The sequence below is a fragment of the Pezoporus flaviventris genome, unplaced genomic scaffold, assembly GCF_033815535.1.
Source record: "Pezoporus flaviventris isolate CSIRO_AGI_PZ_B2104156 unplaced genomic scaffold, CSIRO_AGI_Pfla_v1 ptg000013l, whole genome shotgun sequence".
Taxonomy (NCBI): Eukaryota; Metazoa; Chordata; class Aves; order Psittaciformes; family Psittacidae; genus Pezoporus; species Pezoporus flaviventris.
In genome coordinates this window covers 9,372,257-9,388,263 of record NW_026892561.1, presented here as the reverse complement: position 1 = coordinate 9,388,263, position 16,007 = coordinate 9,372,257, and the positions used below count along the sequence as shown (strand labels likewise).

Below are 16,007 nucleotides of genomic sequence, written 5' to 3'. Positions count from 1 at the left end.
CCCCAGTTTTTTAAAAGAAATGCAACATTTGCAGATCAGATATTAATTACATGCTATATAGAATTGTATTTTTCAAACAAATTTTATAAATAAAAAGCTAGGCCTTTCAAACCATCAGCAATATTAATTTTGGATTTGAAAGATAAACAGCCACCTAACTGTGAATTAGAAAAATACTGGCCTAGGTTGCATAAAAACCTCCTTTAAATAAATACTGTAAGTTTTCACTATGAAAATTCAGTGGCATTGTACTTTAAAAAACTGTAATGATGTAACCATCTGTAATGATGCTCGAGTTGTTTATCACAAATCACATACACATACAGGAAGTCAGATGGCCAAAAAAGGCTATGTACGGGATTAACACACAGCTCGACAGAAAGTACTCTTGGTATGCTCTGCTCCTTCATCATAACTTCCTGACTGTTGTTGCCGTGATCAACTGCAAATCCCGGCACCCTTCTCCCAGAGGTTGCTTTGCCGTTCTAGAAGGTCCAACACCCCAAAGGCTGATAGAGGTGACTGTGGTTGTGGTCTTGTGCATTGGCCCCTCAGACCACCGGTTTAATCTCAGGGTGGTTTACAGTGAGTGGGTCTGGCTTCCAGTCTGGTTGGAAAAAGTGAATATTGAATGTCCGTGCCCAGTTCTCAAACACTCGTTTCTCTGTGATAAAACGGTGATGGCTGCCCTTCCGTCCCCGCTCGTGTGACATGTACATTGTGCATTCGTCAGGTCCCAGAGGTTCATAATAATGATAAGGTACTGAAGGATGATTAGGATCCCTGTGGAAGAAAGAAAATAGATGGAAGACCGAGATGTTCTTTTTCACTGATTGAAAAGATGCTATCTTTAATAAACTGATGGGCTTAAATCCACTTTTTCTCCCCGTTAAACCAAATTTCTAGGTGGCTGCATTGGTTTTGCATCTTTAATACGTCAGAATACGGCAGAGGTGTTTTCCTTTCTATTGCTCTCCTTTAATCGCCTCCTCCCAGTTAAAGAAAGGACAGCAGCAGCTCAAAACCAAGGAAGAGTGCTGCAGGGCTGTCTTACTCTGAAATTTGAAGCAAAGTGCTTAAAACAGATTTATATCTAGATTGTGATTTGTAAAAAGCCTTGCAGAGGTGTTTACTGGGCTGAGGAAGAAGGGGAAGAGAGAGATAGAGGGAAGTGGTTATCTGTGTCACATCAGCTCAGAGCATTCCCAGCATGGTACACAAGGTTCTGAGGGCACGCTGCTGAGTGCATATGCATGCTAGGTCAGTGATAGTCTGCTGTTGCTGGTTTTATAATCATACATCTGATGCACAAATGAGTTCTTTCTGATTCTACAACAGCAACTTTCATGTATCTAAGCTAAAAATTGAAACTGTTCTGCCATAGTATACTCCTGACACTGTGAGCCCCCTGGCATTAACCGGCAGGAAATGTGTACTCCTGTGGTGACACACAGGGTATGCTGAAGACCAATTACATATTTAGGATGAAGTTCATTTTAGCAGTTCTAACCTCAATGTTTTGATGTTATGTTCTGTAAAAGGCACATCTGTATTAAAATAAGCCAGTGATTCATTCTCCTTTTGTTTTACTCTCTATGTTAAACTGCACCCATTATGTTTTTACTTTGGGCACAGGCATTTTGGGCTGACAAGGACACATACAACCCTCTATCATAAATTCAAAGAGAGATGCCCCAGACAGAATTAACCCAACTGTATTGATCTCCACAGCTCCTATCAACAAACTGTTTTGTAGCGGCAGAAAAATAAATCCAAATATTACCATTTAATGAAGTCTTGGAACTGCTCTGTGTTAAAGCCTGAGCTAAACAGGACACTAGTACAGAGCAAAAAATCTCATGCAGATTCTGGGCTGTCAGCTCTAATATAGAGTTGATTATTTTCATTTTGAAGAGGTACTATTTAAGCTTACTTTCAATTGAATGCATCTACAACCTGTCAGTATTTTGTCCTGGTCATTATTTGTACTGTATAATTCTGTCACCTACACAGTTCTCTAATTTTTCTTATTTTGCCGTTATCCATATAGTATATGCACTGGTAATGTACAATAGTGCTTCTGCTTTCCATTTGTACCATAGATTAATGTTTTAATTCAATCAATCTAGCTTCCTGGTAACACAACACAGTGATCAATCATACAGAATAACAATAAAATCACATTTCTAGAATAAGATGGATTCTAAATTTACTATATATATATTCCCACTGGAATATGTAAGACTGAAAAGAAATCCTTCAATACCTCACCTACAGAAAACATATCTGTAATGTAAAATATAACCCTAATCTAATACTTTTAAAAAAGCTACAACTATTAGATCTCACTCTTCAATTAATTTTTACAGACTTTTTTGATAAATTGGACCTCTTATTATAATCTCTTAAATTAATTATTTTTATGGTTACTGTTAAGTCTAACAGGACACATTTTAATGCACAGGCCTCTGCCTCTCATTTAGACTGCTCTTCCTCTCTGCACTGAAGCTGGATTTTACTCTTGTGTTCTTGAGGGTAAACCTGTGTTGCTCTGGGTAAATTAACTGCTTTAACATGGGGATTAGTAAAGTTGAAATCAGACTTTGAACAAATGCAGTCACAGTGGGGAAAAAGCCCAGCACTGCAGTAGATTTGGCCAGGATCCTCCACTGTCTGTCTCCTCACCCCAACCCTTTTTGTTATGAAGGCCTGAGTTGGGTTTGCAGAAAATCAGTTGCTGTACATCTCTTCCCTATTCCTTTGCTGTAACTGAAATTAGCAATGGATGGAAAGTCGGGTCATTTTTTTTTTTTCCTCCACACAAAACCCAGCGTATACAGGTACAGGGTGCTGGTGGATGAAACAGAGGAAGGAAAAAAGGCTCGATAGTGATCCTCTTGCTTCTCCCTCACTCTGGTAACTTAGTATTTACCTAGGGTTGCACTCTTCTGTTGCCTCTTGGAAGAAACATTTGGAAGCCTCCCAGTAAGTGCTTTCTCTCTTACATTACTAGTATTCTACCGGTGGATATTTTAGCAGTGGGTTCCCTTTTGAAGACAGGGATTCCACATTGCATCAAAGGCTCTGAAGCTAGCACCAGAGTGTCCTAAGCCCTTAGCTCCAGGCTGTATAGTGGGTCACTGGGTTTGGCCCATCAGAAACAATCCAGAGCCAACTGCTGCACAAGGCCTGGTAGGAAGAGAGGCAGGGGAGCATGGTTTGGGCATCCTGTGGGGTTCAGGCATCCCCTGATGGCTTGCATTCAGGTCTGCTGGCTGAACTGGATGTGAATTCAATGCAAAAATGAAAATGCTGGTAGCTTTAGAATAGCTCTCCAAGCCTACTCTTCAGCTGACCGAGGCTTTGAGGCTAAATTCCAAATGTCAAATTTTGGATTTAGGAACTCTGAAAGGCAACTTACTTAGGATGTTTTGTATGAAGTCTTTCTCCTTTCATGGGAGTTCTGGATTCCACTAGATTGCATGCTAGTAAGGTTTGCATTTGAACTCTGGCTTGAGTAGCTACACCATAACCCAAATTAACTGTACTGTTATTTTCTAACTTTGCAATTAGCTTGTGTCACCAGCAAATGAAATGCATGAGTAATTTCTATACGGAAATTGCTTGCCACCTCATTTATTAACGTTAAAACAGATGCTGTTTTATCACTGACTGATACTGGACATTAATCAGTATTTTGTCAGGCTTTGCATGCATATTAATATCACAGCTGGGAGAATCTAGGAAAGTTCCTCTGTAAAATACGCTGTACTTCCTGCCTAACAGCCTGCCAGCACAGCAACCGCCTAAGCACTTGTAACCAGTGTCAGTCTTCTACTGTTTGCCACTTCAGTGCACATTTTCCCACAGATGGTATCCACCCACAGTGAAAGCTGAAAATACAGCAAACAGTGTTTGCCTCATAAGAAACAAGGCAAAAAAACAAGGGCATCCCATATCACATTTTGGTCACATCTTCTTTTACAGATGAAGAGATATTATGAATCAATCCACTGAAGCTATATGTACGTTTTGTCAAATAATTTGTATTTTGAAGGGTGAATAAAGGGTCATTAATATGTTGAGTGATGGGCAAGGTGCTATGCCAGGACTGTGAAGCTTTGGATATTTTTTTGCCTTCTATTGCTAGGATCCCATTTGTTTGAGCTCTGGAAGAGTCCTGTTTGCCAAACCAATTATGCGTTTTGTTATTAAGGTAATGAAGTGAGATTCAGGCATATGGACAAAAGGGTATGACTGTCTCCCACACAGTTTACAGTCCTGTGAGCACCCCTTCTTCCATTAAGCCCCAGGAAACATAAACTAGCAACAACTGCTTCTTTGCATTTGATTTAAAGCAATTGAAAGAGGAGACGGGGAGGTAAGAAAACACTAGATTTAAAAGCTGTACCCAAAGGAATAAATTAAGGGATTTCAAATGCCAATTTTCAGGCAAATTATCACAGATGGGAAATGGCCTGGCAGTCAAATGAGGATTCTTACAGGAAAATGATCTGGTTCCATAACTGGAGCAAAAATTATTCATATTAGTTAAAATAAAGCTTAGAATTAAGCTTTAAGTTTCTGGTAGTTCAAAAAGGCCCATGAAGAGGAGGGGGGTTAAAGAGGGCTTTTCTCACTAATACTTCAAGTCGTCTTTGTGTGCATGAGTAGCCAGATATACCTGCAAGGAATCAGCCTCTTGCTGCTACAGCTACTCCAGTGTTGGAGTTACTACAAGCTGCATTAAGGCTTGTCTCTGTCCTTCCCTCATACTGGCGATGCTGCAGAGCCACCACAAGAGCAGCAGCACTGAAGTGCCTTCAGGAATGGTGGTGCAATTCATGCACCACCATCTAGCTGCTTTCATAGGGAGGCAAGAGGAAAATCCTCCATATCCCAGTTTAGGAGGGAGTCCTGTGCATACAGCAGTCTCCTAAAGGGAGCTCAAAGAGGGAAATGCTTCCTCTCTGGGGTATTAGTTTGCTCCAGCAAAGGCTAGGACTGAGCACTGGAAAAATACATCAGGATGGCTTGCTTTCTTGTGAGAAATGCACATGCTCTCCAAAATCTTTGCAATGTGCAAGGAGGCACAAGGTTTCATCTTACTCTAAAATGTGCAAGTCAGATGTATTTAACAACATGAGAGCAGTATCAAAGCCATTAACCCTTACTACAGCATAAATCTATAGCAAAATAAAGGGATCCAAAGTAACATATAGCTTTGCTGTAAAGTACGAAAAATTTATAATAATCAAGTCACCAATTCCAGTTCAGCTATAAAAATCAATGTCCAGTGAAAGTAAATAGAAATGAACCTAAAAAATGTTGTTGCAATTAATAGTGACAAATCTTTTAGTCTGTACTCCAGACTCCTTCACCAGGCTAATTTCCCTGCACGGGTGGGAAGCAATTTGGTTAATGATCTTAAGCTAATAATGTGTAGCAGAATCAACAGTATGATATTCACGGTACCTTTGAGATGTCCTTCACGTTACAGATGTGATACTAATGGAGTTCCATGACAGTGATCACCCACACTCATTACTTACTCCACAAATTAATACTTAAAAAATAATGGGTACTGCTGCAGTTTAAATTTGGAGATACTAACTCTGAATAGAGAAAAGAGGTTTGGGTTTATTTTAATCTTAGTGATTCTTTTGTTGCACAGCAACTGAAGTACATATACCATCTTGTGAACACACATGAGAAATAGGGTGGGGTTTGTTGTTTGGGGGTTTGTTTGGTTAGTTTTTGTTTTGTTTTTTTTTCATGGTAGGTTTGTATTTTGTCTGACTGAAAACCAGGAAATGTGGCTTAAAATTACAAAACACTTCTTTCTTTCAACTGTTCTATTTTATTGTCATATTTCTTTGAAAGGAAGCACTGTTTAACTTCCTAATGAGTGGCTGAAGAGCAAACTAAGAAGGTTAACTGTATTTATGGCAAGAGATTCCTTTTGTAGATCTTCATGGATAGCTTCTTCCAGGCATGGCAACTGCAGTTTTCCCCTTCATCACATGGCAAATATACCTGAAGTAAAGACACTTTATATTCTTTTCATTAAGAAATGACCTTTTCCCTTTCATAAAAAGGGTGAGTGTACCTTTATGTTAGGATTTTTTTATGCAGGCTGTAAGCATTATTATTACAGCTATCAGTGGAAGGACTGAGCACAGCCTTTTTTGTGTTATAATTTAGTGTTATATCCATTTTATTTTAGGATGTATCCTAATATAAAATGTAATAAAAATAAAATGTATCAGCTATATGAAAGCCTTTCATATGGTCTCTACCTGAAAAGTTAGTATTGAACTTTGCAGTGAATTGCGGTCTTCTGCATTTTCAGATCATCAGTTTATTCAGGAACTACTTCCATGTGCCACTGGAATACTTCTGGAGTAAGGCAGACCACCCACTTACAGAAACTGAAGAAGTGTGTCTTGGCCAACTGCAGTGACAGGAGAACTGAAATGCTGTGCTGCGGAAGGTATTTATGTTGTCTGGAATATCTGATCTGGTTTGTTATTTTCCTTGGAGAATTCATAACGAAATCTGGCAGTACATCACAGCATTTATCATTAGTGTTCTGTTATAATTTGTAGAAATTCTCACAAAGTGGTATTTAGTGTTGACATTTTATAGCGTAATTTCTTCAGTGATTTGTGCTATGTGCCCAGGACAAATGCAGATTCCGGAATGATCCTTTCAGTGCTCAGAAGGAAGTCAGAGCAGTCCTGTTCTCTGACAGATGAGCTAACCTGTCACTGCAGCCTTGCTCCCCTTGCCTCTGGAAAGGATCTTGAATTAGTCAATGGACCAGACCTCAGTGAGATCACTCTATTTGCAACAGAAAATTCAAACAAGTACTTCTTAGTGAAAGGGAGTCATGTGCAGTTGACAAAGCATTGCACTGATGCCACTGTTCCAGACTGCTAGTACCAGCTCTGTGCGCATCACTGGTCACTGAACAACGCAGATGGGATGAGGTCAAGGTGTGGCCACACAAGTACATTTTTCTGAAAGCCCAGAGTGCCAGGCCTAGGAATGGATGGACAGGTGATAGTTAAGTCAGCATAAAGATTGTTGATGTAAAACAAATCTGTATGAATTTATATCAGATCAGTACTTTGCATCATGTGGCTAAATGTGATTTTGGTCCCGTAGCTGAAATCCTGAAGACTCTTTCCCTGTATCACTGCTCCACAGCAGGAAACCTTAACCAGCACCTTGCATCTAAGTGGTGAATATGTCTGGAGGCACAACATATCCATAAAATGTACCAAAGCTGTTGGTTCATAAACAGTGTGAAAGGGGGTAGTGATTTAAGCTCAGCTCCCACTGGCAGAATCTGTGTGCTGCTGCTTCTGCCACTTGCAGCCCATGTCCTGAATGCCCCAAATGGGCGATTACAGGACTGATCATCTATTCTGTGTAGGTCCAAATCCTGTTTGGTTTTTAGTTTTGATTTTATTTTTTTTTTGGTGGGGATTATCTAGGAAGCTAGTTTACTGGAAGACTGGGATTTATGTGACAGATACAATTTTAATTGAGCTGCATAGAAAGTTCAATTTAGAAACTAGTCACTGTGAGATCTCTGTTCCTCTATTAGCTGGGGGGAAACATTAAAACAAAAGTAATGTTTTCCAGTTCTACTTTTTTCAAGACTAATTTCATGCCAATTACTGCCTTACTTTTAGCTGATAAATATATTCAGAGACTAAACGAAACCAGCAAGATGGATTAACTCTCCCATACTACAAACAACATTTTTAAATATTTTATATAACATAATTAAATGCTGTTTGTTGTCTTCAGAATCAGATCTGTGGACGTGTTAATTAATTGCTTTAAGAGGGCTGAAGATGTTGCAGAGAAAAAAAATTAAAAGATTCAGATATTTATCTGTAGCGTTCAACCTTGTTGGCTAATAATGGTTCCAAAATAATTCCTACCTGCAGAAATCCGGTGGCACCATGCCATAAACATTTATCCTGTCACAGAGCTCTAATGCGATAGACATTGTGAACCAGCCCGTGCTAAGCCAAGTGTTGGATATCTTCCTGAAAGCAAAAACATAATTAAGTTTCTAGGCTGACAAATAATTTGTGATATATCTGAAGCAACTTCTGGGCATTTTATTTTATTCTTGTGAAAGGTTATGAAAATTGGGCAACCAAGACTACTTTGCTTGTGCACCTTTTAAGGCTTTTGCTAGTGTCTTCTGTCAGCAGACTAATCTATGCAGAAAATGTCCTTGCTGTAATTAATTTTGGGCACAGCAATGTTAATATTTAGCTGACCTTTTGTTAAGTTTACTGTAAGTGACTGAATCTCCATGTGCTATATTTATAATCTTCTGCTAGTAATGTATACACATCTATAATCACATACTAAGTGCTCAGGAAGATGCATCATGAGGGGTAAAGAGGGCTGCTTAAAATGCTGCCTCCCACAGCATGCAGAGGAGTGTGTCTGCTGGAGCGAGATTGAGCCTCAAGTGCTTGGTCTAACCCTCTTTCCTCTTACCCTGTCCACGATTTGATTTCTAGAAGCTCCCAGAACCTCACTGTGACTGCTGGCAGGAAACTCTTAGTTAGCTGCTATGCCTGTCCCTTAGCCAGCTTGGGAGTGAACCTGCCCGGAGTTGCCTCCCTGCCTGGTGGGCCCTTTGAATTTGAGTGACAGTGCTGCAAGGGAGCCCTCTAAGGCAGCTCCTTTCCTGGCCTTCTCTGCAAGATGGGAGAAATCTTTAAAAGAAGCACAGCTGATCCCAGCATTATTTATGCAAAATAGGAGAGATCTCCATGTAACTGCTCACAGATGCAAGAGATTTAGAAGCTGTGCTTAAACTTTGCTGTAGCACAGGTTCTGATCTGAAAAAGGGCAACAGTAATGTTTGGTCTTCCTAGCATTTGCCAGTCGTTGCTGTTCAGTGTGGATGAGCTGGCTACTATAACGGTTGCACAGCACATACACTGAAAGTCCTGGTCCTATGTTAAGTTCCTGCACTGTCCCTATGCTGGGGGAATTTTGGCAGTCTTGTAACAGGAGGGTCAAGGCAATGCCAGAGAGAAGCACATCTTAAAGGTGTTGTAAAGGCATGTTTAGCAGCAGCCCTAAATGACCAAGTTGGGCATCTCTCTTAGAAATGGAGGCATATAAAGTTGGGTATTTGCTCCAGAAAAAACAAGTTCACTCAAAGTCTCTCTTCAAATGTTGCTAAAGGAGACAACTGACCTCCCTAATGCCTTCCACTCAGGTAAAGAAGTCCTGCAGGAAGAAATTCATGGTGGTATCATCTGTGAACCAGAAAGGCCAGAAAGGCCTCAGATTCCTGATGTCCGCCTGTCACAGTGATTGGCTATCCTTTCATCTCTTGCTAAAACTGAGGCACGATGAGAGCACGCACAGGCTCATGGATGGGTTGTGTGCTGTATCACACTGTACTGATGTGGAATGTACATTAACCCCATTCTACTACACCTATATCTGCCTGACACCTGCGAAGTTTTGTGAGCCCCCCCAAAAAGCATAGCAAAGAACTCTCATCAGAGCAGTCACCCAGGTATCCCAGGTCTTGACCTCAGTCCAGGGCCGTCTTTTACAGTGACAGCAGGATGCACCACAATCCTGGAAGCAGGGACCTGAAGCCACAAGAGCTACTGTAAGCCAGTGCCAGTGATCACTAACAAGTAATTCAGTAGGAAAGCAGCTTCCTAAGATAATGCTGAACAAGTTGGTTCCAAGTAGGTCACCTAAGGGCAGCAGGAGGGGGATGTTTTGACCACTGTCAGATTAAGGAATGCCTTATACGAATGTTCCCAGTTTCCTCAGTGAGTTAGACTATTACGAAGGAAAAAAAAAACAAGTGGTAGTATCAATACCTGCTGCTTAACTAAAAGTGTCTGAAGGATGGTGGAGAGCCTGTGTAGCTTGTCCTGTCCTTTGCTGGGCATCTGACAGCGTGTGAACACCTGAAATGTACATTTTTATTGCTCCTGACATACAGACTTTCAGGCTAAGCTAGCATTTGGAGAATAACATGATTTAAGCATCTCATTAGTTCCAATTATGGAGCCTTATTTATTTTCTGAAATTGCACTTAAGCTTTGGGGGTGGTGGTGCAATTTGTCACATTGTCATAGCTAGGTCATAAGCTCAGCAGAGGCCTTCAGGCACTGAAACAATACAGTGAAACCAGTAAATAATTTTTGGTTCAAAATCATTAGGAAAGGGAGAGATAGGGAAAAGTCTAAAAAAAAAATCGCGTTCCTGAGCCTGTGAATTGCTAGGTAAATCAGGAACACGGTCAGGCTAAGAGTACTTTGGAGTAATGTGCACAAGGCCACTGTTTTAGCTGTCTAAGACTTTACATTCCAAAACCAAGGGAGCAATCATATCTAGACCATGACCGAAGTGGCTGTGCTTTACACAGGTCCAGCAACCCAGCTAGGCTGCCTGTCAGGTTAGTTTTCTTTTTGCTTACACACACTTACTTTGTAATTTAATGTTTTCAATAAATAGGAGAATAACTGAATTTAAATAAACTAGCTTAAAAGCTAAACAATGAAATAAAATTTAAAACTTAACTCAAGTATCACTCTAGCCTCTTTAAATACCATGTCTGTAGGACAGCAATACAGACACAGGGTTGCAGTGTCTTGCCTTTTCAAGATCTGAAGAAGAGTCCAACAAAAGAATACTGTTTTTATACCTACTCAGCTGTAATGGAAGGATATGAAGAACTGTCATGTGCTTATTAGGGGAAATTATCAGATATTCTTTTATATCCTGAACTAACACACTGTGCTGATAATTCTGTAGTGCACACTAAATTACAATTAAAGGCCTTTCTGCTCCACCAAAATCTCATTTATAATCTCTACGGAAATACTCTTCCTGCAGTTATTTCATTTATGCTTCCTTTATCTAATTACTGTAATATTGGTTCTGAATCATATTTTCTTAATGTGCCCTTATTCAATTATAAAGTTATTTTGAAGTACAGGTACTTTATAATACCAAATATATTGCTCTGCAGCCTTTGTCATTCACCAAACAATTTAAGTGGCAGTGTTTTCTGAAGGTTTCCCTTCGTTTCAAAATCAGGTGGGTTTTTTTTGAAAAGCACAATACATCCAATTACCTTTATTCTCATCATTCTCAAGACAGAAATGAATGGTTTGATCATTGCAACCTTGTAATCAGGCTTCTCTCTCCCTCCTTTGTTTTTTGCAGGCACTAATGTCAAGAGCTCAGCAGAAACCTCACAGGGAACAGCAAGCAGCATTCTGGGCTGTACAATGTTCTGCTCCTGCCCCCACAGCTACATAAATTTTCTCCCCTTACTAATTCCTTCCTACCCGTGTTTCTTTTCATCTTCCCTCTCTTTTGCTGTACTGCCTATTCATTTATTTTCATCTCCCGTTTTAATCTTCTTAGTCCTTCAAGTATGCTGTATGTGCCCTCTAAAGGAGCAGTTCGTACACAGCAGAGCCTGTGATTTCTTAAAAGCAACAGGACCTATTCATGCAGCTGAATTTTGCTAGTGTTCATGTGCCCTTGATTCACACTGGGAGTATAGGGTGCCCATGACTGAGTCTGCTATAAACTGGTTATAATGTCATTAATGTCTCAAATGCCTTGAAAGTATTTCAGAAACCAAGACTGAGCCTGGTGCCTGTGCAGAAACAGAAATGCTTTCACCACATGCACAGCTATAGGCCTCTTGCTCCCCATGGGTGGTGCAGAACCAGAAAGAGGAGCTTGCACAGCAAGTATCAGGAAGGGAATGGGACTGTGGCTCTCCCTGGCAGAACTGACCAGACTGAAGCAGAGGAGGTAACTTGTTCCTCAAAACTGGGAACTGCAAGTGGTCTTACACTGGAAAAGTAATCCAGGAAAGGAGGTGGCAGTGTGCACTCCTTGTGTAAAGGATCTGACCCTTAGGGCTGATGGTGGGCCATGGTACACTGCGACTACAACTTTGTTAACTTACGTGCCTTTGCAAACAGTGGGCATACAAATAGATAATCCTTTGCACTGTTCTTGAAGGGTTCAAATGCTTAATTCACCTTCTCGCTTCACTGTACTTTAGGTGAACAAACCTGGGAAAGACCGTAATACATCAGAACTGGCAGGGTATCTCCCCTTGGTATCCCTCCTTCTCGTTCTGACAGAGGCAGTCTCTGGCAGAGACCCAAGCAATGCTTTGAAGATGAAGAGAAAAGGACCTTTAATGGTAAGAAACTGACCAAGTTACTGTGAGTCAGTCAAGAACTTAGATGCATAGTTTGATACACTATAACTGAACAGAGCTCTGCAAGCAAACTGAGGGGGTATGACAAAGGCAGCGAAATGCCAAGCAAAGATACAGTCACCTTCAGCTAAAAGGATACAAAAGCTTCCTTTAACACTGGTTCTGCCTTTGTTGTGCAGCCCAGGAAACACAGTCCGTGCTCTTGAGTCCTCCCTCCCACACACTTTGGTGTGTATGTACAGTATTTGTGAAGCTAGAAAATCTCACTATGAATTACTGCACAATAAACCTACCTCTTCATTTGTACCTAAGTGGTGGGGACCCTGTTCCACTTTTACAGCAGCATATTTAATAAGTAAAAAATAGGAGTTCATTAAAAATAAATTTATTTCTTGCTAGGAAGTCTTTGGTTTAAATGTCCATTTTCAGACATTATATGCTCAAGTCCTGCAGTGGGTCACTTACTAAAATTTGATTTGAAGATCTGCCTACAAGTCATAAACAGTCTCGTAAAGATGTAACTATCGTAATAACTTTCCTTTTCCCGGTTGGAAGTATAAGATGAACTGTTTTGAAGCACCTAATGTATAACTAATGTTTATTTGTTTTACAAGAAGCTTTACAGCTGCAATGTTCCAAGAATGCTTAAATTCAATAAACAGCTATTATAATTCACTGAATGGTGACATTTCCTCTATAAGAAAACATAACCTATCCCTTCTGATTTTTCAGAATCAGTAAAAAAAACCAACTTCCAGGTATATTACCCCAAAGTGAGACTTAAACAGCTCCTGCCTCCTTGGCTGTGTAAACAGTACATCCAGCTTCTGGTATTCAAAGTTGATGAGGCAATATTCTATACAAATTATTTTGATGCATATTTTTTACTTATCTTACAAGTGATGTTATTTGGCATGTCATATTATATTACGACTCATGAGGCAGAGGATTTAATGGGTGTGATGGTCCCTCTGAGCAGATCTGAAATTGGTATATATATATAAACTATGTTATTTTACTACTGTATAAACATCCCCCAAATGTACCCACATAAATTCTCACCTGTCTTTCCCAGTTTCCTGTTTAAAAAGGTCATCAAACTGAAGCATCTTGTGGCGAGAAATCATATATGCTTTTAATTGAGGAAGTATCTGATTCATCAGCTGCAGGTTGTTATACACCAAGCCTTTACCATCTCTCCTCATGTAGCTGCTAGGACCCCAGAAGATAAACACGGCTCCGTGGCTCATATTTAAGAGTTCGTTGCGATTTCGCAAAATCCTCTGAATACTGGAGTGTGCAATGACTCGAAGGCTTGTTTTGTTTCCAACATCTTTTCCATAACCTCGAGTAGGTGCATCATTCATTCGTATTACACACTCTGTCTCGTCGATTCTTTCACCTTGTTTACTTCCCAGAAGGTGTCCAGAGCTGGTTACCAGTGCACAGCTCTTGCAGTGCATTTTTAAAGGCTGCAAAGACATACATACTTCAAAATTAGCTGTAGACATCTTCGCACCCACTACATGACAACTATGTTTTACATGTACATGGCATATTTTACAGCAAATATCTCAGAGCACTTTATATAATTCTCTGCCAGCAGTTTTCTGAAATAACTGGGGACACATTATCTGCACATTTCGTAGATGGGGAAAATGTTGTGTAGGTCTACAGCCCTTAAACTTCCTCCGTGGGTTCAAGTCATAGAATCATAGAATAGTTAGGGTTATAAAGGACCTTAAGATCATCCAGTTCCAAGCCCCCTGCCATGGGCAGGGACACCTCACACTAAACCATGTCACCCAAGGCTCTGTCCAGCCTGGCCTTGAACACTGCCAGGGATGGAGCATTCACAACTTCCCTGAACAGCCCATTCCAGTGCCTCACCACCCTTACAGTATATCCAAGTCCTCACCACCCTTCCTTATATCCAGCTCCACTGTTTAAATCCTCCTTTCCACTGCTGCTTCATATAGAGTATTCAGAGCAGCTCCTATACTATTCTTGGCTGCCAGGACTGTACTTCCACTTGCCATAAATGAGCTATAATTAGAGCATTTCTGATTATTCCCTTTCAGTCTTTTGCAGGACATAATCAATTTTAAGTCCTCATAAGCACAGGCGTAAATAGCTTTTCAACCTTGGGGTCAGGGAATTTTGCTACAGGAAGAGAGCTATACCTTGGTCCAATCCTTCCATGCTATTTCCAAGTTGCTATAGAACAAGTGTTCGTGTACCTCTGTGTTTCAACAGTCAGAGCTGGTCATTAATGTCTGTGTATATTTTACATGACAGGGAGTTAGTGCACTGAACTTTTTCTAGCTTGTCAGGTCATGTTTAAAAGTTACACAATAAAATGGAACAAGGAGGTGCCTGATCAGTGAATGGCTGACCTAATGGAATCAGGAGAGTAAAACAAGCTTCCATGAAAATGAAAATGCATGATAAATCCTATTATTGAAGTATGCCACCGATACAGATATAAGTAAGATAAGTATGAAATTGTATCTGCCGCTCAGCATGAGAACTAAAAAGGGGCCAAGGGTTATCCTCGAACTGCTACTTTGTAACAAGAATACAATAAACTGGGAGGTAAAGACTGTTTAAAAAGGTGGCCTTCCAGGAAACAGTATCTTGCAGCATTTAAGACCGGTAACATTGTATTACAGAATATACATAGCGTGTCTTCTCCTTTCTTTGAAAAAATACAAGTGAAACAAACAACCCCAAAACCAAAACTGGCAAACTGAACTGTGGTTGCTCACTGGTCCAGGCTTCCTTGGAAGGCCATCTGGATCTACTGATCTTCTTCCCTAAGGATGTCCATCAGAAATTTCTTTTCATTGCTAACCATAAAGAATGACATTCCAATACCATCCTGGTGAGTAACAGGTTGGTTTAATTCCAGAGGCTCCAAATCAGGCACACAATACACAGAGAACAGTTGTCTCCTGCAAGTGGCACTGGCCTGATCCTGTAACACCAAGTAGATCAAGTGTACCTAGGAGGTGACAGTATTCATTGCTCTGAAGAGTGCTAGCAACCTAAGCCCATCTTTTACAACAAGGGCCTCAACACCTCGGGTTCAAACCCTGTGGTCTCCATGGCAGCTTGTTATTCATGCTATTACAAACATGGCTAACATACCTCCAGGTGTAAACTTACTTGGTGGGTTTATTAGCAATGAGGGGACATTATGGTGACACACAATTACACTTAATATCAACCACATGTATATTGGAATCAAATAACTAAATCAGTGTGAAGTGAGGCACAGCTTAAAACTGTAAAGCTGAGAAGACATAGCCTAGGTCTGAGATTATCTCAGACTTCCATTCCAAAATGCTTTGGCCCCCAGTATTTGAAGGGGATATGTTACTTAAGTAACTTGGTTTTAATTTTGAAGGTAATAAGTGGTTGTAGTCTGAGCCTTTCTTCTGTGAGAATAGCTAATGAATGATTAAATGCTTTTCAGTTAAAGAGAGAATCTGTGTAATGATACAACCAGTAAGCTTTGTATCTCCATCTTCCCCAAACTGTTAACAAAGTCCCGTTTCTTTCACATACATGGATTGTAATCCTGAGCTAATGATATGGGTAGAAATGTTCATGCCTTTGTGAGCCAAGGTTCCTAATGCAGTATTTACATGCATTTTCCTTCAACCTTTCATCTGCCAGTTTGATGAATTACCAAGCAAAAGCTCTAAGGTGAACTAGCTGCTCCACCATCATGCTTGGG

General features: G+C 40.3%; 1 protein-coding gene and 1 long non-coding RNA gene across 4 annotated transcripts in view; one reads left to right on the top strand and one right to left on the bottom strand.

Annotated features, from left to right (window-relative positions):
- Positions 1–512: 512 nt before the first annotated feature.
- The window catches only part of ST6GALNAC5 (ST6 N-acetylgalactosaminide alpha-2,6-sialyltransferase 5), a 127,652-nt gene continuing 112,157 nt past the window's right edge, over positions 513–16,007 (bottom strand). For all 3 annotated transcript variants that reach the window (XM_061451530.1, XM_061451528.1, XM_061451529.1), the window contains exons 3-5: positions 13,328–13,737; positions 7,959–8,066; positions 513–783 (exon numbers count right to left, since the gene is read on the bottom strand). In XM_061451530.1, the coding sequence (XP_061307514.1) occupies positions 552–783; positions 7,959–8,066; positions 13,328–13,737 (750 nt within the window). In that variant the 3' untranslated portion in view covers positions 513–551. The remainder of the gene's footprint in view (positions 784–7,958; positions 8,067–13,327; positions 13,738–16,007) is intronic.
- LOC133268441 (uncharacterized) lies at positions 6,325–12,945 on the top strand. The gene is made up of 2 exons (XR_009743070.1): positions 6,325–6,493; positions 11,245–12,945. It is a non-coding gene; the product is annotated as an uncharacterized LOC133268441 (long non-coding RNA).